The 23,693-nt window shown below is 34.4% G+C and overlaps 1 protein-coding gene across 1 annotated transcript; it reads right to left on the bottom strand.

Annotated features, from left to right (window-relative positions):
• Window positions 1-698: 698 nt before the first annotated feature.
• On the bottom strand, window positions 699-1,283 carry LOC145798100 (F-box protein At3g07870-like). The gene has a single exon (XM_082885570.1). The coding sequence runs from the start codon at window positions 1,281-1,283 to the stop codon at window positions 699-701; it is 585 nt and encodes a 194-aa protein (XP_082741696.1).
• Between the last annotated feature and the right edge of the window lie 22,410 nt (window positions 1,284-23,693).

The following is a 23,693-nucleotide window of genomic DNA, read 5'->3' as shown; positions in this document are numbered from 1 at the left end:
TTCTCATCCCAATTGGCTTCCTCAATAATCCTCCGGAAAGATCAATTCTAATTTGCCTAACCCAAGAATTTGCCACACCATACTGTTTCATCATCCATATTGAACAATGTGGAGGGGGGGTGGGTAAGATCTACAATGCCGGATCGGACAAAGGGTTTCACCAAACATAACAAGGCTCATCTTTTGCATCAATTTGTCCTCACCAGCTATACCATCCGGAAATGAAGGGCTTGTATGGTTTGTTTTTCAAAAAACATTTTGGGAAAAATTCTCTACAAACAAATTTTCAAGAGTAATCAAATCAAACAAATTTTTTCAAAAAAAATCTCAAAATTTTGTTTGGTTACCTACTTTTCAAAATCACTTTCTCTCTTATACACATCAAATTAATCACTTTTTTTTTAAACTCTCTCCCCAAAATAATTATCCAAAAGCATTTATGAAAAAAGGTAAACTAAACAAGTTTTCGTATTTTTTATCTCAAAAACTACTCTACAAACACAAACCAAAACACCTCATCATTCATGCCGAATGACACAATCAAATTTCGAAAAATCCCACCATGCGGTGCTCAAAAAAAAAAGAAAAATCCCACCATTCCTTGGAGTGTGAGCAACCCAATGTGAAACCCCATTGATATAAGCCTGTCGCGATCGCGCTACAACATCATACGGAAGAGCTTTATCACTAATGTTTCTCTAAATTCCAGTTTTTAGAGTGTAAAGCTCAACCTTAGGTGGAACTCTATCACAATCCAATCCAATATGCACAATTCTAACAACTTTGAAGTCATTAGATACTAAATCAAAGCCAAACCCTAAAGAATGCATAAAAGGGCCGTGTGACCTAAACCTGACTTTAGGGTATGGAATCAACACAGACTTCCTAATCAATGGATTCCACAAAAACATTTCATGGTTATAACAGGCCTGATCATCAGAAATGCAAATCAACCCATTACAGCTACCAACAATCCCAAAAGGAGGGTCTATGAAAGTGAATGGAAATTTGAGCTTTGCGTACTCATTGAATGTGTTGGTGATAGGATCGTCGAAGTGTAACGAGTAGTGTTCTTGTTCGATGGGATCTTCAGTGTAGTAGCGAAGTAGGAGGTGAGTGTTGTTAGGGTTTGAAATGGTTCGATTGAGGTGGTGAGAGATGGAACTAGGGCTTGTAATGAGAGAGTACCATGACTTGCAAACCAGTGTGAATCGGACGAGAGTCTTTGCGGGTAGCCTGGTGAGGATATTGATCAACAATTCTGGAGGTATGTAGTCCGACATTGCTTCTTCTTTTGTGCGGTTTTTAGGCCATGTTTGTTTGGGCGGACTGGATTAGCATTCCCATGACTAATAGTTCTAGGACTACGAATCCGTTGGATTATGTATCCTATCTTAAGTAATAGTCAAGTTTCAAATAATTAGTTCGTACTTCAATTATTTAACTAAACATCGGATTAATAATTTTATTGGGTTATTAGTCTAATCCCAAGCTCATGTCCACCCAAACAAACATGGCCTTAGGGTTTTAGGCAGAGGAAAATGGCATAAACCTCTGTTAGCGTTAGAAAAACGAAAAATTATCGGCCGGTTCTGAGGATCACGTAGCCATATTTCAGGCGAAATACAAACCTTTATTCCTCTAATATTTTTTAATTATTGCACACAAAATTATAATTTCATTTTTTTTAATTGTTACTCTTTGTTGTTCTTAGTTTTATTATTATTATTATTATTATTATTATTATTATTATTATTATTATTATTATTATTATTAATATTTAACACATTTTGCTATATTTGTTCACTTTAATTTCTCAATTTATTCTTCTTCTTTTTTTGGGCAATATTTTAAACATTCCAGTGAGTCTCCGACAATATTTTTGACGTCTAGTGAACTTTGTAAACATTTCGATGATGTTCAAAACATTCCGGCGATACTCTGAGAAATTTTCAGTGATATTTCGACGACTTTCTGGTGATATTGAACATTCCAGCAAATCTCTGATAACCGTCTGACGGAAGTCCGGCAGTGGTGGAATGTAGCAACGCCTTTAAATTTTTTTTAAAAAAATAAATAAATAAGATACAAGTGTTTTGTTTTGAGATTAGGTGGATTTTGAACTTTGTGTATGAGACTTATCAGTAAGTTTTTCTTATATAAATCTGATGTTTGGGTCAAGTGGCTTGAGTAAATACAAAGTCTCTTAATAGATAGTGCGATCTTAGCCTAGTCTGGTCAATGTCTACCTCTTGTTATTAGATAGAAATTAGCTTAAATATGTCACAAGAAAAAAAAAATTAAAAATTGAGTATTTAAAAGTTAGGAATAAATACTATTGATTTTTACTTTTTGATTATTAACTTTATACTTATAATAAACTATAACAAACATACTCAACGTATTAGTTAAAAAATTGAACATAAATTTAAATTTAAAGTAAAAATGATCCAATTAAAAGCAGTGAACCGTCTAGAATTGCACATAAACCTCTCATTTACTTTCAAGATAGTGAAAAAAAAAATTGTTCTTTAATTTCAATTCAATTTTTGGAAGTGGGTTATCAGTTCATCTACAATTTTGTTTATTTATTTATTTTGTTATTGTATATATGTATAAAATGGCTTGTTTCAAGTCATTGTTTGGAATAGTATTTGGAAACTTGAAGCGTTACTTCAAATCAAAATTTTCGCTACCCCAACATGATCACTTGCTCACTAATAGTCTATTAGATGGATGGTTCGTGAGGGCTTTTTATGTGCTAGGGCCAGAGGGATACTTTTGTAAGAAATGATTTTGGAAAATATGATTTTTCCTTAACTTTGATCTATTCTTTAGGTGAGTCCCATACGCCAAAGTTGGCGGGTCTAAGTGGTAACGCGTTTTCTGCCGCGTTGTGATTCACGTAATATATTTGGTTGTTTAAAACCATTATCGAGTGAATGGGAATTGAAGCCAAAGTGAGCTCCATGGAAATTGAGTTTTTGGTGAAAATTTCTTAAGGTTTGGTTTAAGGCTTGTCCCACATTGGTTTGGTGGACAAACTTATGTGGGTTTATAAGGCATGAGTTTGTAACTTGGGGAGGGCCCCAAGGGGCACCTCAAGTTTGTAGAATGGAGAGGTTATGGGCAAATTGGGCTAGACTCATTGGATCCAAAAATAAACACACGGGCACACCGCCGTTCGTCCGGGCAGGCTGGGTGCATGGTATGAGGTTGGGTTGGGCTTGTCCGGCCCAATACCTATCTTTTTGGGCAAAAAATATTTGAATTTAATTTTATTTTTTGGTAAAATACAATCTGTCTAGAATTCGAAATTAATTTCGAAAATCTATCCAGTTTTTCCTCTACCCGAACAGGTTTTGAATTTGAATCGAACAAATTCAATATCTGTTTAAAATTCAAACCAAACAGTGCCTTACCGGTGTAAACAGATTTGTATCTGTTTAATTTAAACTGAACAGGAACTGTACCTGTTTAATTCAAATCTAACAGTCACCACTCCATGTATAAATAGGTAGTCTCTCATTTGGTTTTTTACTCCAAGTTTTCGTCCCAAATTCTGCCTGCTCTCTCTGCATTTTGCTGCATAATTTTCCTTGTGAGAAAGAGTGTAAACACTTAGTGTGTTCGTTGTGTGAATAGTGTGTAGTGCTGCTACTATTCACTGTTGATCATTTTATCTTGGGAGATAGACGTTTATAATCTGAAAACACCGTGGAGAAGACAAATCTGTCTTAAGGACACAATGTTAAACACTGGACTTGATTAAAACTTTGTTCGAGAAATTAATAAATTAAGTTGTTAATTTATTTTCTATTTTTATTTATTTATTTTTATTTACTGGTTTGATTTTTGTAATCAAACAATCTCTCTCCTTCTCTTTATTTCTTCTATTTGTTGTTAAGTACACAAACATTATTTATTTGTAATATAGTGAATATTGTCCAACAATCTTAAGACATATTATTTTTTGGTGTCTTCATTGTATTTATTTTTCTATTCTATTCACAAAGTGATATTCTGGATGGAAAATACAAATAGTAGTAATATACTGTTTGACAAATAGTAGTAATATACTGTTTATTTTCTTTGCCAACTAGTAGTAATATATTGGTGTCATTAACAATTGCAGAATATTAATTTGTGTTACAGAAAATTATTATGGTATTTTATCTTTCTAGTTTTAACAACAAGAAAAATAAAATTATTTTGTATTATAATTTATTTTCTGGTTTTAGTAACTAAGAAATTAATTTGGTTTTGGTTTTTTCTGATTTTTTGTAATCAGATATTATGGCTGCTGAAAGTAGTAATCCAAATCCGATCGTTACACTGACTCCGGTCCCTATCTAGAACCATGTTCAAGTTCCAATAAATCATGGAGAAAAATCGAAAAAATTTAACGATACTAAGTTTAAGAGATGGAAGCAAAAAATGTTCTTTTATCTTACAACTCTAAATCTGGCCCGGTTTCTCCATTAAGAGGCTCCAGTACTTAGAGATGATGAAAGTGATCGGCAAGTTGTTACCACTGTAGACGGTTGGAAACATTCTGATTTTCTGTGCAGAAACTACATCCTCAATGGCCTTGATAACATGTTGTATAATGTTTACAGCCCTCTGAAAACAGCAAAAGAATTATGGGATTCTTTGAAGAAAAAATACAAGACAAAGGATGCCGGTACTAAAACAATTTGTAGTCGATAAATTTCTAGACTTTGTTATAGTAGACTCCCAAACGGTAATTTCTCAAGTTCAAAATTTTCAATTAATTTTGCATGATATTCATTCTAAAGGTATGTCTCTTAACGAGTCTTTCCAAGTCGCTGCTTTAGTGGAAAAGTTACCACCGGCTTCAAAAGATTTCAAAATTATTTAAAACATAAACGCAAGGAGATTACCATGTATGAATTGATTGTAAGACTAAGAATTGAGGAAGATAACAGAAAGGCTAAAAAGGGAAATGGTAAAAATCCCATTGAGTCCAAGGCTAATGTGCTTGAACAAGTGCACAAACCACATAACAAAAAGAGGAAGTTCACTGGAGATGGTCCTAAACAAAGCGACAACAATGGCAATAGAAAGTTCAAAGGTAAATGCTATAATTATGGCAAGACCGGACATCTAGCTTCTGATTATCGCCGCCCTAAGAAGGATCGCGAAAGTACAAGCAAGAAGACCACTAATCAAGCAAATGTGATAGAATTAGATTACATCTCTGACGGGGTAAATGACATCAATCTCTCTACTATGGTGTCTGAGGCTAATTTGGTTGAAAATCCCAAGGAATGGTGGGTTAACACTGGGGCAACTTGTCATATTTGTGCGGACAAGAAGATGTTCACTACTTATAATGAGGCTGCAAATGGTGAACAACTTTTCATGGAAAATTCTTCTACTTCTATTGTGGCTGGACAAGGAAAAGTGATCTTGAAGATGACATCAGGAAAAGAACTTACCCTTAACAATGTGCTGCATGTACCAGATATCCGGAAGAATTTAGTTTCTAGTTCTTTGTTAAGTAAAAATGGTTTTAGGCTTGTATTTGAGTATGATAAATTTGTATTAACAAAGAGTGATATGTATGTTGGTAAATGATACATAAGTGATGGTCTCTTCAAGTTAAATGTAATGACGGTTGTACCAAAACTTGCTATTAATAAGAATAACACATCTTTTACTTATATTCTTGAGTCAAATTTATGGCATGGTAAATTAGAACATGTGAATTTTGATGTTTTGCTTAGATTAATTGGTTTGAATTATATACCAAAGTTTGAAATTGATCATAATCACAAATGAGAAATTTGTGTAGAAGCGAAATTAACTAAGGCTCCATTTAAGAAAAATAAAACCTTTAGAATTAATTCATACTAATGTATGTGATTGTTCAAACTAGAGGAAGCAAAAAAATATTTCATAACATTTATCAATAATTACACAAGATATTGTTATGTATATTTACCTAGAAGTAAAGATGAAGCCTTGGAAATATTTAAACTCTACAAAACTGAAGTTGAAAATCAACTAGGTAAAACCATTAAAATGGTTAGAAGTGATAGGGGTGGTGAATATGATGTACCATTAAATGAATTTTGTGCACAACATGGCATTATTTACCAAACTACAACACCCTATTCTCCACAGCAAAATGAAATTGCTGAAAGAAAGAATTGAACCCTTAAAGAAATGCTGAATGCCATGTTACTAAGTTCAGGCTTACCGCAGAACTTGTGTAGGGAAGCAATATTATCTGCTAATTATGTTCTTAATAGAATACCCCACAAGAAAATCAACAGCACTCCTTATGAATTGCGGAAATGTCGACCACCTTCCTACAAATACTTAAAAGTGTGAGGGTGTTTGGCAAAGGTAGAAGTTCCTATTCCGAAAAAGACTAAGATAGGACCAAAAACAGTGGATTGTGTGTTTATTAGTTATGCTCAGAATAGTAGTGCATATCGGTTTTTGACTTATAAATCAGAAATACGAGATATAAATGTGAACACTATTATAGAGTCAAGGAATGCTGTGTTTTTTGAACATGTCTTTCCTTACAAAAAAGGACAAGAATTAAGTTTACATAAAAGAACTTATGATTGTACACAAAGTCAAGAGACTAATGACAATCAAACACAAGAGACTAGTAATGGTCTCAACCAACAGGATTTAACTGATGATGAAGCAAGATGTAGTAAGAGAGCGAGAACATCAAAATCCTTTGGTCCAGATTTGCTGACATACCTGTTAGAAAATGAACCTCAAAGCTTTAAGGAAGCAATGATAAGTCTTGAAGCACCTTTGTGGAAAGAGGCTATTAATAATGAAATTGAATCTATTATGCAAAATCATACTTGGGAATTGGTGGTTCTTCCACCTGGTTCTAAACCTCTTGGATATAAGTGGAGATTTAAGAGAAAAATGAAAGCAAATGGTTCAATAGACAAGTATAAAGCAAGACTTGTCTTAAAAAGTTACAGACAAAAAGAAGGTTTGGATTATTTTGACATATATTCTCCTGTGACAAGAATAACATCCATTAGCATGCTTATTGCTATAGCAACATTGTATAATTTAGAAATACATCAAATGGATGTTAAGACAGCTTTCTTAAATTGAGATCTAAATGAGGAGATCTATATGGAGCAACCCGAAGGGGTTGTAGTACCAGGGTAATAAAAGAAAGTTTATCGGCTTGTAAAATCTCTTTATGGATTAAAACAAGCTCTTAAGCAATGGCATGAAAAATTTGATCATGCTATGCTTACTAATGGGTTTAAGATAAACGAATGTGACAAATGCGTCTATGTTAAAAACACTGACAAAGGTTATGTCATCGTTTGTCTTTATGTGGATGACATGCTTATCATTGGAAGCAGTCAAAACATGATCAAATCAACTAAGCAAATGCTTAACAAAAATTTGGTATAAAAGATATAGGGGTCGCAGATGTTATATTAGGAATGAAAATTACTAAAACATCTGATAGGTATGTGTTATCTTCTTGGAAAATTTATCAAGGATGATATGAATGTAGCTAGAACACCTATAGACATCAGTTTTTATTTATCAAAAAATAAAGATGATGCGATGTCTCAGTTAAAATACTCCCAAATCATTGGAAGCCTAATGTACCTAATGAATTGCACTCGTCCTGATATAGCTTGTGCTGTTAGTAAATTGAGTAGGTACACTAGTAATCCCAGAGAAGACCATTGGAAAGCGATCATTCGGATTCTTAGATATCTAAAATTTACCCGTGATCATGGTTTGAACTTCACACGATATCCTGTAATACTAGAAGGTTATTGTGATGCTAATTGGATATCGGATACTAAAGATTCAAAATCCACTAGTAGATATGTCTTTATTATGGGAGGCGCTGCTGTTCCTTGGAAGTCCACGAAACAAACATGCATCGCACAATCCACAATGGAATCTGAGTTCATTGCTTCAGACAAAGCAAGAGAAGAAGCATAATGGTTTCACCACTTCTTAGAAGACATTCTAATGTGGTCAAAACCTGTGCCAGCTATCTGCATTCATTGTGATAGTCAATCTGTAATAGGCAAGGCACAAAATCATATGTATAATGGTAAGTCACGACATATTCGTCGTCGACATAATATCGTAAGGCAATTACTCTCAAATGGAATAATCTCAATAGATTATATAAAATCTAAAGAGAATATTATGGATCCGTTAACAAAAGGTATGACAAAAGATCAAGTGTATAGTTCATTGAGTGGGATGAGATTAAAGCCTATTACATAAGAGTCATCATAATGGTAATCCTACTTATATGACTGGAGATCCCAGGAACTAAGTTCAAAGGGACAACTAAGTTATGTATGGCTCGCCAAAAATCACCAAGGGATTAAAATTCCTTACGCATTCCTATGGTGAAAGTGATATCTGCAACATGTGTTGTATGCAGAGATTTTAAGGATAAGCTTTGCTTTTAATGATTACTTATATCTTGATTTAGGCGTAATAATCAAGACGACTATAAGAGATACTCGCAATAAGAATCAACTATATGAGTGTCGAACAAGGGCCGACTCTATGAGAATGAAAATGCTAAATTCTCTAGAAACACTCATGAATAACCAAGAGCATTCAAGGCCAAAATGAACACAACCGTAAGAACCACGATGTGTCAAAAGATATTTTGTGTGAAATCTATTGTCTTGGCTTACACAAACGGCTGAAAAATTCAAGGCATTGCGTCCATTGGTTAGCTAATAAGTCTGATAGGTTAAGGTTCAAGGCCGAAAGCTACCTATCCTGATGCAAGATATTTTCGATTTATACTCTTTCGACAAATTCTGCATATTGTTGCATTTTTCGTTGTCATCAAATTCCATTCATGTGGGAGATTGTAAGAAATGGTTTGGAAATATGATTTTTCCTTAACTTTGGTCTATTTTTTAGGTGGGACCCATACGCCAAAGTTGGCAGGTCTAAGTGGTAACGTGTTCTATGTCGCATTGTGATTCACGTAGTATATTTGGTTGCTCAAAACCATTATCGGGTGAATGGAACATTGAAGCCAAAATGAGCTTCATGGAAATGGAGTTTTTGAAGGAAATTCCTTAAGGTTTGGTTTAAGGCTTGTCCTACATTGGTTTGGTGGGCAAACTTATGTAGGTTTATAAGGCATGGGTTTGTAACTTGGGGAGGGCCCCAAGGGGCACCCCAAGTTTGTAGAATGGAGAGGTTATGGGCAAATTGGGCTAGACCCATTAGACTCAAAACACACGTGCGCGCCGTCAGTCCGTCCGGGCAGGTTGGATACGGGTGCGTGGTGTGAGGTTAAGTTGGGCTTGTCTGGCCCAATACCTATATTTTTAGCCTAAAACATTTGAATTTAATTTTATTTTTTGGTAAAATAAAATCTGTCTAGAATTTTAAATTAATTCTGAAAATCTGTCCAGTTTTCCCTCTACCCGAATAGTTTTTGAATTTGAACCGAACAGATTCAATATCTGTTTAAAATTCAAACCAAACAGTGCCTTACCTATTTAAACAGATTTGTATCTGTTTAATTTAAATTGAACTGTACGTGTTTAATTCAAACCTAACAGCCACCACTCAATCTATAAATAGGCAGTCTCTTATTTGGTTTTTTACTCCAATTTTTCATCCTAAATTTTGTCTGCTCTCTCTGTATTTTGCTGCATAATTTTCCTTGTGAGAAAGAGTGTAAACACTTAGTGTGTTTGTTGTGTGAATAGTGTGTAGTGCTGCTACTAGTCACTGTTGATCATTTTATCTTAGGAGATAGATGTCCACAATCTGAAAGTACCGTAGAGAGTACAAATCTATGGACTTGATCAAAACTTTGTTCGAGAAATTAATAAATTAAGTTGTTAATTTATTTTCTGTTTTTATTTATTTATTTTTATTTACTGGTTTGATTTTTATAATCAAACAATCTCCCTCATTCTTTTTATTTCTTCTATTTGTTGTTATGTACACAAACATTATTTATTCGTAATATAGTGAAGATTGTCCAACAACTTCAACTCATTGTAGAAACTGATTACATTATGGTTTTAATGCTTTTCATAGGAAGTAAGTTCATCATTGCAAGTCGGAGCAGCTTCTTCTGGACAACCTAGTTCTAGCACAAGGATTAGAAGCGTCATAGCTTCATTTTGTATACTGGGGTGCTAATTTTATTGCAAACACCTTAGCCAAATATATAGTTCAACTCACATCCCTAGCTATAGAAATAAATACAACTTCTCTATTTTTGAAGCCTTTTTTTTGTTATTGGATATGTTGGTGCTTCTCGGTTCAAATAAATATCTAAACCTAAACGTTGTGCTGTTAATACAAATATTCTTTGTACTAAGTGAATGGTTCATCTACAATAGTAAAAACATGTTTAAAACTTCAGCAGGGTTTCATTTACACAATTTCTTCCCCCACAATCCCACAAATGAAGTGGCAAGACATAATCCAAGTTCTATATTATGTCTTGCCACCTCATTTGTGGGGATTGTGAGGAAGAAAATTATGTGTATGAAACATTATTCTTTAAACTTATTAAAATCATTTTTAAGTCATTCAAGAGCATCTGGTTCAGTTAAGAAAGAGAATTCCCAACAATTCCTCATTACAACTAGGGCAAACCATGTTTATCTAAGGACTTCTGTTGCATATCACAAAAATAAATAAATTTCTCTTTAAGCCTCTAAAATCAACAGTTAAACAAGTCTCAAAACTGTGTTTATAAAAATGAAAAAGAAAAAAAAAAGAATAAACAATTCCCGTAATCAATTGATCAATAAGACTATTAAATCAAAGGAAACACATAACATATTATTGTCATTAATTATTTTTATACTTCAATATATAGTATTATTGTTCTTTTTCCAAATTCAGGAGTTGAAAATTTGAACACTGCTCAAGAATAAAGATATATGTCCCTCCAAAGATAATATTTCATCTTTGCACAATTGTTTACAATAATTTACTACATAGTATTGCCAAAAGAAAAAAAATTCAAGGAATTTTTATAACTGGAAAAAATTCATTGTCCACTAATCAAATCTAGTGAAAAATTTCTATAAATAATTGTGACTAAACAAATCAAACATCATTGGAAAGTAAATTATAGAATTGCGGATTTAAGAATGCAATGCAACATATACCAAGAAAGTAGAAACTTTTGAAAATCAATAAACACATTCTTCACCTTCATAGTCATGTAAAGCAAGTCTCTCCATGTAAAAGAATATTTTATAAGGCAATCGTGGCAATTTAAGGTCCCTATGAAATTGGGTTTTAGGTTCATAGGAAACCAAATTGCCTGTTCTTCTTTCAACAAGAATTTCACCATTCTTCATGGATCCAAAAGGAAATCCAATTGTGTTCCTTAAACTATACTGTTTAGCCCAAGAGTTCACAACACCTTATTCCTTCATAAACCATATGTCCCATTTTGTTGTAGCTGGATCCTGGACAACCAAGGCAATCGTGTGTTGGAATGCCAAAATGGCAGCACAATGTCCATCAAAAGAAGGCACGATAATTTCCCCAAATATCTCATCCGCCAATCGGAACGACACAATCGCCAATTCTTTCATCTCCCTGCCTCTACATGCTATCCAATGGAGAACTCCATTAACAAAGGGACTCGGTCCCTTATGGGAATAATAATACAGTATCCAGTTGAAAAGCTCAGCCCACACTTCTTCTTAAAACCGAGGTATTAAGAAGAGGGAAACTAGAGCCTTATAACTAACATAGATGGGGCAACTCTAAGCAATGTGGGACACACTCCAACACACACTAGCCGGACAAATAGCCCACTAGTCACAGGCCTAACCAAGCTCTGATACCAAGTTGAAAAGCTCAGCCCACACTTCTCCGTAAAACCCAGGTATTAAGGAGAGGAAAACTAGAGCCTCATAACTAGCATAGATGGGACAACTCCAAGCGATGTGGGACACATTCCAACATATCTTACCCGTAAACATGTCACCAGTCCTCTTCCTCCTCCAAGAATTTGTGCTCATGGTATAAACCTTAACACTTGGATTTTTAAATTTTCCATATGCAATTTGCACCAACTTATAATCACTGATTTTATGAACAAAGCCAAACTCGAAAAACATTCCATACTGGTAAACTCTGAACTTCAATTTTGGGAGGATCTTTAATTTTCGGATCAAAGGGTTCCATAGAATTATATTAAATGAATTTGTTTTTTCCAACATCTAGAAGGCACACTAACCCATTAGAACAACCAGCAACAAAAACATAATTTTCTAAGCATTTGGGAAAAAACTCTCTCTTGAACTCCAACAATGTTTCGCAACAACAAAATGAACAAGAAAAAAAAAATTAGTATCAGATTGGATGATGAGTTAGGGGTCTTATTATCATCATTGATTGAATACTCTGATTTGTGAGTAAAATGAAGATGCCTGGTGATGAAGAAAGGTTTGGCTATTAAAGATCGCCATGATTTGCAAACGTACCTACATTGGCTGAGTGTTTTGAGTGGTAGTCTCCCCAAGATTTCCATCGTGATTAATTCCATCGGCAAATACTTGTTCAAGTCTGACATAATTGCGAGGTGAAAGATTGAAAAATAAAAACCAGACAATTTGAATTTTTTAGGAGTTTGTTTGTATGTGAACAGTTCTTCCAAACATCAAAATTGTGGTAATTTATAAATAAATAGGATTCCCAGGAAATAATCTAATGTTTGGCTTATTACAATTGTCTTATTTATCCATTCCCAAATAGATAAATACCATTTTTTGAGTTCACCTTGGACAAACTGCTAAAGAGTCCAAACTATCATGCTTACCACCATTATATTTTTTGAGATTAGAATTTTTCTCATATTCATATCACAACTAGTTGTTAATCCGTCACGAATTAATTTTTAAATAATATTTTATAAAATAAAATAAAATTATTTGTATATGTTTATATATAAATTATTTTTAAAAATATTTTGCAATGTATGTATTACAAAAGAATAATATATATATCTATGTAATAATGATTAAATTATTTTTAAACATTCATTTTAATATTAAAAATAATGATTAAATTGGAGGAAAAAAAATGTCATTTAAAATTAAAGAATGATTCTAATTATTTATTTTGATAATCTTAACCTTATCATTCTATAAAAGTGTTATTTAAACAAATATATATAATAATTTTATTTCAATTATTTATGAGTATTTTAATAATCTTAGTCCTATCATGCTATAAATGAGTCACTAAAATAAATATATAATAATTTTATATGATATTACATTATAAAATAGTAAAATAAACACTCAATTTGACATTAATAAAAGTTAAATTGGAAAAAAAAAAATAGTAGCCTACAATTAAAAGTAATTCTAATTATTTATTTATTTTATAAAAAAAATATTTTAAAAAATTAAATATAAGTATGTTGTGGTTATATTAAGAAAAAAATAGATAGATTAATTATGTTGAGTATTTATTTTTTTTAATATCTATTTTAAAAATATTTATTAGGAAAGTGTAGTTTAAATTATATATATGAAAAATAAGTATTTCTCAAATAAAATTTATATAAAATTTGTTATTATAATTGAAATTAAGTTTGCGTAGAACTTTATATGTAAATGAAAAAGACATGATGATGTGGCTTTTTTAGAAGGAAAAAAAAAAAAGACTTTAGTTTGTATGTATATATATATATATATGAAAAATAAATATTTCTCAAATAGAGTCCATATAAAATTAGTTATTATAATTGAAATTGAATTTGTATAGAACTTTATATGTATAATTAAAATTGAGTTTGTGTAAAACTTTATATGCAAATGGAAAAGGCATAATGATTTAGTTCTCTTAGAAAAAAGTAAGGCCTTATAATGTATTACCTAGCATGAAAAAAATACTACTTTTAATATATATATATATATATATATATGATATGTAAAAACTTGAGAGGTTTGTAAGGCCTATCACAAGTCTCATTTCGATGATTCGAATCATTTATTTTGTAAGATTTTCAATTATATCATTCATGAAAAAAAATTAAATTGACCTAATAATCGTAATTTTTTTATTTTATCGTATTTGTATCTAAAAAAAAATGAATAGTCTATTTTCAAAAATATATTTGCCATTCATGTTTTTTAAAAACAAATGTGATAACATGAAAATGGTACGATTATTAGATCAAATTAATTTTTTTATACATTAAAGATCCTACAAAATGAATGGTTCAAATCATCAAAACGAGACTCGTATTAGATCCCATAAACCCCTCAAATTATCTCAAATTGAAATGTAAGTATAAGAAAAGTCTAACCTTTTTTTGGGGGCAAACATCACTTTACCACCCTATGGTTTAGACCATGTGCAGATTATCCCCCTGACTTTCAAATATCACCACATAATACCCCTGTGGTTAATGGAGTAATATGCACCGTTAACACCGTGAATGGCAGATGTAAAAAGACCAATTTGCCCTTGTATATATATATATATATATCGAAGCTTGCTTACCAGTTTCACTTCCAAAAGTCGTGTATCTGAGAAGAGGAAAGTGAAGAGAACTAGGGTTGTTCGATTGAACGATTCAACAAATTAGGGTTGTTCGATTGAACAAATTAGGGTTCCAATCAAACGAAATAGTGTATAGATTTGAGAAAGTAGGGCTTCGATTGTTCGATTGTCACTGATTTGGAGATTTACGAAGCAAACAAAGCCCAAAAGTTCACAAAGAATAAGTTGTAAGGTATTTTTTTGATCATTGCTTTTTATTTTGTGTTTCATTCGGTTCGATTTGCTAATATATATATATATATATATGTATATAAAATGTTAGTTGATGTACTTTTTGTTGCTGTATACTGTTGTCCCCTATGTTTTGTATTTTAGGATTTGTGTGCCTCCCTTTTTCTTACCATTTAGTGGTTAACTTTTTGTCATGGCATTGTGTGCGATGCAGTTGTTCATATCCTGTTGCTATGGTGGTTTTTTGTATATATAAAGTTGTTTATATACTGTGGTCCCTTATGGTTGTTTGTTTATTTATAGTGAATGATGTCAGTGTTATACTTTATTTGTTTATTGTCATTGTGTTTTGTGTGGGGTATGCACTGAAAAGGTAAAGTTTATCCCTAATCCTCAGTGTGTTACTTTGTTTGTTTCCTTCTTCAATTAACTTTTTACTCCTAATCCTTAGTGTATTACTTTGTTCGTTTCCTTTTTCAATTAACTTTTAACTTTATGCTTGAGGAATAGGTTTTTTTAATTCTATTACTTCAAGATTTTATATTCTGTTTCTGTTTTGCGTGATCTGTTTGAGGATTAGGGATTATTTATTATTTTAGTTTATGTTGGTTACATGCATGACTATATCTTTGTTTAGGATTTAGGGTTGTGGATTGTGGGTTATGGTCCCAAAATGTATTTATGAAAGTCTTTTCTACTTTAGGAGTGAATGCTGAAAATGTTAGACAAATTCATAACTGTTCAAATGCATTATGGGAGCTATTTTTTTTTTCATCCACATGTTGTTTATAAGGGTGGTAGGGTGAATAAAATAATTAACTATGACCTTGAAAAAATGTCTATGTTTGAGTTAAGAGATCTTTATTATAACCTGGCTGGTGGAAAATGAGCAAACATAGATATGTACTATACATGGCCTGGTTATAGTTTAGATGTTGGGTTGAAAACAATTTACAATAATGTTGATGTGATGAAAATGCTTGAGGCTTATAAGGGTTTGGATTATGTAGTAGTTTATATAGAGAAGGGTGTAGATCCTATTACGGTTTTATCATCCAATAGTGAGTTGTTGTCAGATCGCAGTGGTGCAGAATAGGGTGGTAATGCCATAGGTGGTGGTGACACAGAATAAGGTGGTAATGCCATAGGTGGTGGTGACACAGAATAGAGTGATAATGCCATATGTGGTACTGACACAGACATTATTGATATAAACTTGTCTGATATTGACATCATAGTTGATGACATTGGGAATGACTCAGATGATAGTGCAGAGGTAGCTGAGGGTGAGGATATGGGTAAGAGATGTGAGGGTAGTGATACACAACATGAGGAGGGGTTGTAGCATACTACTGACACTGAGTCTGTAGAACGTAATGAGGCTGATAAGAGTGATAGTACACAGAGTGAGACTGAATTTTTGGCTGATGAAGAGAGAACTGATAGTGATGATTCTAAGGACTTGGACTATATAGTTAGTGAAGAATACAGTGATACTGAGACTTCTGAGGATAGTGTAGAGGAAAGTGATGACCAAAGTTGGTTGTATGAAGACCTAAAGGGTCCAAATTATGACATTTTTTATGAAACCTCACATAGAAGAACTAAAGGACCACCACCTAAAGTTAATCTACCAGGTGATGTTGATTGGTATTCAGATGTTGATGATGATGATGAATTGATTAGTCTGAAAGGGTCATCAGATGAGGCAGATGATGCTGGATACCCAGAATACAAAGAAGGGATAATGAAGGATCCCAAACTTGTAGTTGAAATGAAATTTCCTAATCTCCAAGTTTTCAGAGAGTATTTGAGGGAGTTTAATATGGTGCATGATTATGATATAAGGTACATCAGAAATGAGAGTGCTAGGATCACTGTTGTTTGTAGGTATGGCTGTACTTGGAGGATACATGCCTCTCTATTTGAGGGAACCCCAACCTTTCAGATCAAAACTCTAGAGGGGAAATACACATGTGAGAGGAATTACAACAACAAATAAGCCAACTCTAAGTACTTAGGGAAGAAGTTTGTAGATAAGGTGAAAGATGACCCCTCTATTAACATAACCTCTTTCAAGAAAAAAAAATTAGAAGAGAGATAATGGTGGATGCAAGTAGGTTTCAACTATATAGGCCAAAGAGAAAGGCAAGGGAGATAATTGCAGGGGATTTGACAGAGCAATATCACAGGATTAGGGATTATGCAGCTACAGCTATTAGGAAAAATCCAACCTCACACATTTCAATAACAACTAATATAATAGACAGAGCCTACATTAATTTGAAAGAATGTATTTCAGGCTTGGTGCACAGAAAGATGGATTTCTAGCAAGGTGTAGACCAATAATAAGACTAGATGGTTGTCATTTGAAAGGGATGTTTGGAGTGCAGCTACTTAGTGCTATTAGGAGAGATGGAAATGACAACATGTATCCTATTGCAGTGGCTTTGGTTGAGATAGAATGTAAAGCCTCTTGGTCTTGGTTTCTTCAGGAATTGATGAGTGATATTGGGAGTGTTGAGGAGATAGGGTGGACATTTATATTAGATAGACAAAAGGGGTTGGTTGAAACATTTGCAGAGTTATACCCTACTGCAAATCACAGATACTGCTTGAGACATGTATATAGTAACTTCAAGACAAAATACAATAGTTGTGTGTTGAAAGACCTGTTCTGGAAAGCTGCATTAACTGGAAATGTACATGAATTCAATTATTGGATGAAGAAGATTAAAGAAGCTGATCCTAAGACTGGAAATAGGAAGACAGCTGTGGAGTGGTTGAGGGAGACTGACCCTGCTTTGTGGGCAAGGTCACATTTTTCTCCAAGGAGCAAGTGTGACATCCTTGTGAACAATTTGAGTGAGTCATTCAATTCTTACATTCTAGAAGCTAAAGAGCTACCAATAATCTCCATGCTTGAATGGATCAGAAGGAAATTGATGCAAAGGGTTCAAGTTAAAAAGGCTGGAATGGCAAAATACAGTGGTGAAATTTGTCCCAATATTCATGACAAACTTGAGAAGTTGAAGGTGGAATCAAGGAACTGCTTTGCAACCTGGTGTGGACAATTGGAATTTGAGGTTGGTCATTTTCAGAGGAGGTATATAGTGGACCTAAGTACTAGGACATGCAGTTGCAAGAGATGGAATTTGTCTGGTTTGCCTTGAAGTCATGCCATTAGTGCCATTCAAATCAATCATGAACAGCCAGAAGCCTATGTGCATGAGTATTACAGCAAGTCTAGGTACTTGGATAATTATGCATTCATGATACACCTAGTTCCAAACATGCATGAGTATGGGAAGGTGGCCAGAAATTGAATCCACAAAAAGTAAAGAAATTAGCAGGCAAACTAAAGAAGTTAAGAAACAGACAAGCAGGTAAGCCAAGAAATCCACACAAGGCATCAATGAAGAGCATCAATGTCACATGTGCTAAGTGTTTGCAGAAGGGGCACAATCAGAGGTCATGCAAGAACAAACTGCATCCTAAGTCCAAAATGGTGAATGTGAGTGTATACTTATGCATTCATTTATTGTACACATGTTATTTGTTTGTTGTATACTTAATTTGTTTGTTGCAACAGAGATGTACTAGTGGGCAATTATCTCAACCTGCATCAACTCCTACTCCTACTCCTACTTCTACTTCTACTCCTACTCCAACAACAAACATCTCATCAAATGAGGTAACCAACTTTTAATGTTGACTTGTAACTTCAAGTAGGAAATTAACAGTAGTTTTCCCAATTTGTTTCTAACTAAAATTTTTTTTGCCTCAGATGTCTAGTAACATCCAAACTAGAAGAGGAGGCCAAGCAACATCTCTGCCACCAATGAGTACTGCTTCTATTGGACTGAAGAGGAGGAGTACTAGGTTATTGTAATAACCCCGACCTCCGATTAATGCTAAACCACGATTATTTATGCCTAATAGTAATTTAGAAGGAATCTGGAATGAAATTGCATATGTATTGCATTATCTTTGTGTTTTTATCTGTTTGCCATAAAATGATTTATTCATGTTTCATGTTTTAAACTGCGAATTGAAGGCCTTATTGGTGGCCAAATCCGAAACTGATTAGTGTTTTGTGTTAGTTAGAATTAATGTGATTTTCTGGTAAATTTAATTGAAATTTGATTTGGTATGATTAAATTAGATTAAATAAGCTAAATTACATTAGTTGGACTTATCTACCATTTTGCCCTTGAGTGGGCCACTTTCTCATACATTGCTTAGAGTTGATTCATACACCAATTTCAGCCATATTCTTGGCCAAAACCGTGAGAGAGAGAGAGAGAGTGAGGTAGGAATTTGCGTTTAACAAGAGATTTGGCTTGGAACTTAGGAGAATTGAAGAGGCTTTGCAAATTTGAGCTCCTAGACTTGGAATTCAAGGTTTAAGGTAGGAGATTTTCCTTTCAATTGTGCATTTAAGTTTAATTCTTACATGATTCATGGAAGATTAAAGTTTAAAGTCTAGAATTGGTTTAAAATGTTGAATTGGGTAATAATCCATGCATGCATGTTCATATCATAACATTTTGAAGTGTTTTCACGGAAATTCTTGCATGCAAGACCATATTCTAGTTATAGTCCATGAGTTCATCATGATTTTTAGTTTAATCTTGCATTTGGTTATATTTTTGGAGCATTGAATTCAATTGAACACTTGCATGTCATGTTCTTTAATAATTCTTGGAAGTTTGTTTGAAATTGTGTTTAATTGACTCACCTTTGGGCTTTGATTTTACAAATTGATCTTTGAAACATCTTATACTATGAGTTTACAAGTGTTTTCCAGAAAATGGGCCCAAGAGGTCGAGTTTTGAGGTGTTGAATGCTTGGTTTGAGCTTGGGAGGCAAATCTAGAAATTCCGGAATTTGGCTTCCTCGTTCGAACGAAGGATTCCACGTTCGAGCGACCATCGTCTGTTCAGAGCTCCGCTCGAGCGAAGGAATGGTGGCTCGAGCATAAATTGCAAGCTCTCAGGTTTTTGGTGCACGCAGACGCACGCTCGAGCGACGAGACCTATGCTCGAGCGAAGAGCTGTGTCTCACGCTCGAGCGAGCATCGAGCGGGCATCGAGCGTAAAATTTCAATAACCAGTACTTTTGCATTTTTACATCCCGCTCGAGCGAAGGAGTCTACGCTCGAGCGACCCCTCTGTTTTGACAAGCTCGCTCGAGCGAAGGAAGCTACGCTCGAGCGAGACCCCTGTTTTCAGCAAGTTTTGAAAAATGTTTTTCAAGGCATTTTTGCATCCTCATTCAATCCTAGGCATTCCTAAGCCTTGATTAAGACTCCATAGTGAGGATTAAGGGTTAGAAACACATTAAGAACCAACGACGTAATTTTTGTGCAATTATAATGTGTGTTTCAAGTGTGTGTCCATTATATGTTATGTAGGTCACGTGCCGCGAATCATGTGATCAATCTGCTCCGTCTGTCTGTTTCAAGGCCAACTGTGAGTAATAATTTAGTAAAGTTATGTTCAAACTGTATCTACTTTCTGTGTGATAAAACAAGATCTGCTTTTCGAAGTGATACGTTATGCACAATGAATGATTATTCAATTTCTGATATGTATTCATGACATCCTTAGCATCATGTGATATATGTTAGTTATTACCCGGTATCGGAGGTTCCTTTATGGAACTTATTTCTGTCTGCACTCTGTTACCCGTACCGGAGGCCCTGTCACGGGGGCTCAGCTTCTGTTCTGTTCTGTTACCCGGATCCGGAGGTTCCTTTATGGAACTGGTTATTCGTAACCCCACGTGTATACGTTCTGTTCTGTTCTGTTAATGCTAATAGATATATCACGTAAGCCTAATCATGACTTATGATTTCTGTCTGTATATGATCTGGACAAACTATGATTTTGATATGAACTGAATTATGATTTCTGAATCTGTACGAACTCATTCATTGAAACCCTTTACTCTATTATTATTCACTAGATTTTCGCTCATAGTTTATATTATGTATGTAGGTGAGCCGGGACATGACCAGGGCCAGAGTTGACGGCCTTCTGTCTGTTTTGTCAGCCAACTGTTGCGCCTCCCGAGGAGGTTTCGGTCGAAGTCTAATGCTATGGCTGTTTTTGTATTCATGTTAGTCTCTGTATGTGTTTTGTAAAGACAGGTCTTGGGATGTAATACTTTGTAAATATTGTGTACCTGGACTGGCATGTTTATATATATAAATAAGTTTGAAATGTTCTGTCCCATGTACGTTATCACAGCTCATTGGACCTTGTCTATTTTGTATTATTGCTTCCGCAACCCCTTATTATTTGCTATTTTGTTCAGAGGCCTTTGGTAATCCACGGATTACTGGCCGGTTACGGTGCTAAACCCATAAGGGCGGGTTTGGGTCGTGACAGTTATCCACTCAGGTAACTCACTTGTTTATGTAACCAACTTTTTAATTTTGTAACTTTTCAATTTGTTAATTGAAAATGTTGTTGTAGCCCATAAAACTACCAACCCATGGCGGAAAGGCATCAAATGGTCCTAGCAAAGGACCTAAAATCATAGTTAGTGGGAGGGATTGTAACAACCCAGAACCGTATACCATGATTACCAGTAATTAATTATGTGTTAGTATGATTTAATTGAAGATTATCTGTTGAACTTAGAAGAATATCTGTCGAGATGAGAACTTTGGGACTGAAATTGATGACCGTAATGGGTTCAGAAAACGAAATTGAACATGCCTATGTGATACCGGGAATTTTTAGAACCATTTGGGAAAATAAATTGAGGACTGAATTTCGTCTGAATCGCTAAGTCATGTTTGGCTCAAGATTATGGCACAATTCTAGTTTTTTGTGTGATATATCTATACATAGATAAGGATGTTGACTCTTTGACTCAAAAAGAAGAAAAGAAAAATCTAGAAAGAGAGAGAGAGAGGAGAATTCGTGAGAAAAGGGAAAGAAGAAGAGAAAAGGGGTTAAGCTCAAATCTTCTCCAAACTAAGTGGTTAAGGTAAGATTTCCATGAAATTGATTGTTGATTCGTGGTATTTAGCATGTTGAACACAAGATCATGGCTTTAAAATGGTATGATTTATGGTTAATTGGCATTTTTGAAGGAAACCTCCATGGATGTTTCAAAATGAAGCTTTTATGCTCAAGTTTATGATTTTCTATTTTACTCCAAGATTTGATCTTCTATTGTTCCATATGGGCTTTGATTTGAAGTTTTGATGTTGATTTAAGATGGGTTTTAAGTGTTTTGGATTTCATAAATATGGAAAGTGATTTTGTAAAGAGGAGAATGAAGCTTGGAAGAAGAACCAGAAATTCGGATTTTTGCTCTGTACGCTCGAGCGGAGGGAAGCCTGCTCGAGCGGTGAAAACAGCCTCCCAGCAGTTTTAGGACTTTTTACAGTACGCTCGAGCGGCCAAAGTGGCGCTCGAGCGGGAAGACCTTTTTCAAGAAAATTTTGGAGAAGTTGCAGACTTGATTTTAACATGTTAATTGCATCATTTATCATCTTATGAACATGAAATGAGTATGAATCAAAGTAAAGAAAGATTAGAATGAACATGAAATGAAGTAAAGGAAAGAATGAAGTGCATGAATTACAGGATTTAATGATTATGTGCATTGAGAAATGTGTGATATGTTGATATTTGCAGGTCAAGATTTGAAGACCGTGCATTCGGTTTCGGAAACCCTCTGTGAGTAACATTTCTGTAAAGATATGTTATTATGAACTATGTTTTAAATGTATTACGTTATGCTATGCTCTGAAATGAGAATGTTTTCCGTGAACGAATGTCCTGATTTGCGAATCTAGTATGGCATCCATAGATAGTTGGGTCATGGGGGCGGGAACATGCAGGCCCATGCGTCATGAGTCATGGGGAACGGCATGGAAGGACAAACCCATGACTAGTTACGAGATCTCGTAGACTGTTGACTGATAGACTGTTATGAAAGGTTCTGTGGAGTATGCCATTACGTATGTTCTTATGATGACTGATGACTGATATATGTTTTTGATTGATTTGTTGTGGATTTAGGAAAATGTCGGACTTCGTTCACTAACCTCTTTACTGTTATGTTACTTGCTGAGCTCTAGCTCATTGTTTGTAATTATGTATTATAGGTGAGCATTCTGGAAGTCAAGCCTAGGCGGAGTCCGAGCCGAGCCGCCGTTTTGAAGCCTACCCGGTGTTTTGTGTGCTCCGAGCCGGGGCTAGGCCTGGAAGGCCGTTTTGTGAGCTTTGTCTTGTTGTATCTGTGGCGTGAGCCTACGTTTTGTACATGAATTTTGATTATATGTGATGTAATGTAGTGGGTAAATTAACATTTTTTGGCATGTAATGTATGTTCATATAAATGCACAGCTCTTTGGACTATTAGTGGTTATTGTTTTCGCTTCCGCGAGCCCCTTTTATTTATGTTTTGTATAGCAAGGCCTGTGGTAATCTAGGATTACTGGCCGGTCTCGTTGCCAAACTTCTAGGGGCGAGTTTGGGGCGTGACAGGGATAGAGGACCAATTAATGCATCTACATCTGCAGTCAATGTTGGAAGAACTAGAGTGAATGCTGGAGTAAATGCTAATATTAGAGGGCATGCTGTTTCAGTACCTTCTGTACTAGAGACAATCAAAACAAGGAGACTGGACAAAGCACTGGCAACTGAGTCAAAGTAGACTATAGGATTACCTGTTATTATTTATGTTTTTGTAATGAAACAATACTGTGGGATGTGTTGTGTTTGTATTTAAGCTAAGAAAGGATAGACACACACTTATAGTTATGGTTTTTGTATATAGAGTTATGTTTTTTATTTAGAGTTATGGTTTTTGTATTTAAGCTATGTTTTGTATTTAGAGTTATGGTTTTTGAGAATGGTTTTCAAATGCAGCATACTTCTGTAAATGGATTGGTATTGAACAGCATTGTG

The sequence above is a fragment of the Camellia sinensis genome, chromosome 8 (assembly GCF_055761805.1).
Source record: "Camellia sinensis isolate YWXY chromosome 8, ASM5576180v1, whole genome shotgun sequence".
In the NCBI taxonomy this organism is placed as follows: domain Eukaryota; kingdom Viridiplantae; phylum Streptophyta; class Magnoliopsida; order Ericales; family Theaceae; genus Camellia; species Camellia sinensis.
Note: the sequence above shows the minus strand (reverse complement) of the source record. Positions and strands in the feature narration are given on the sequence as shown.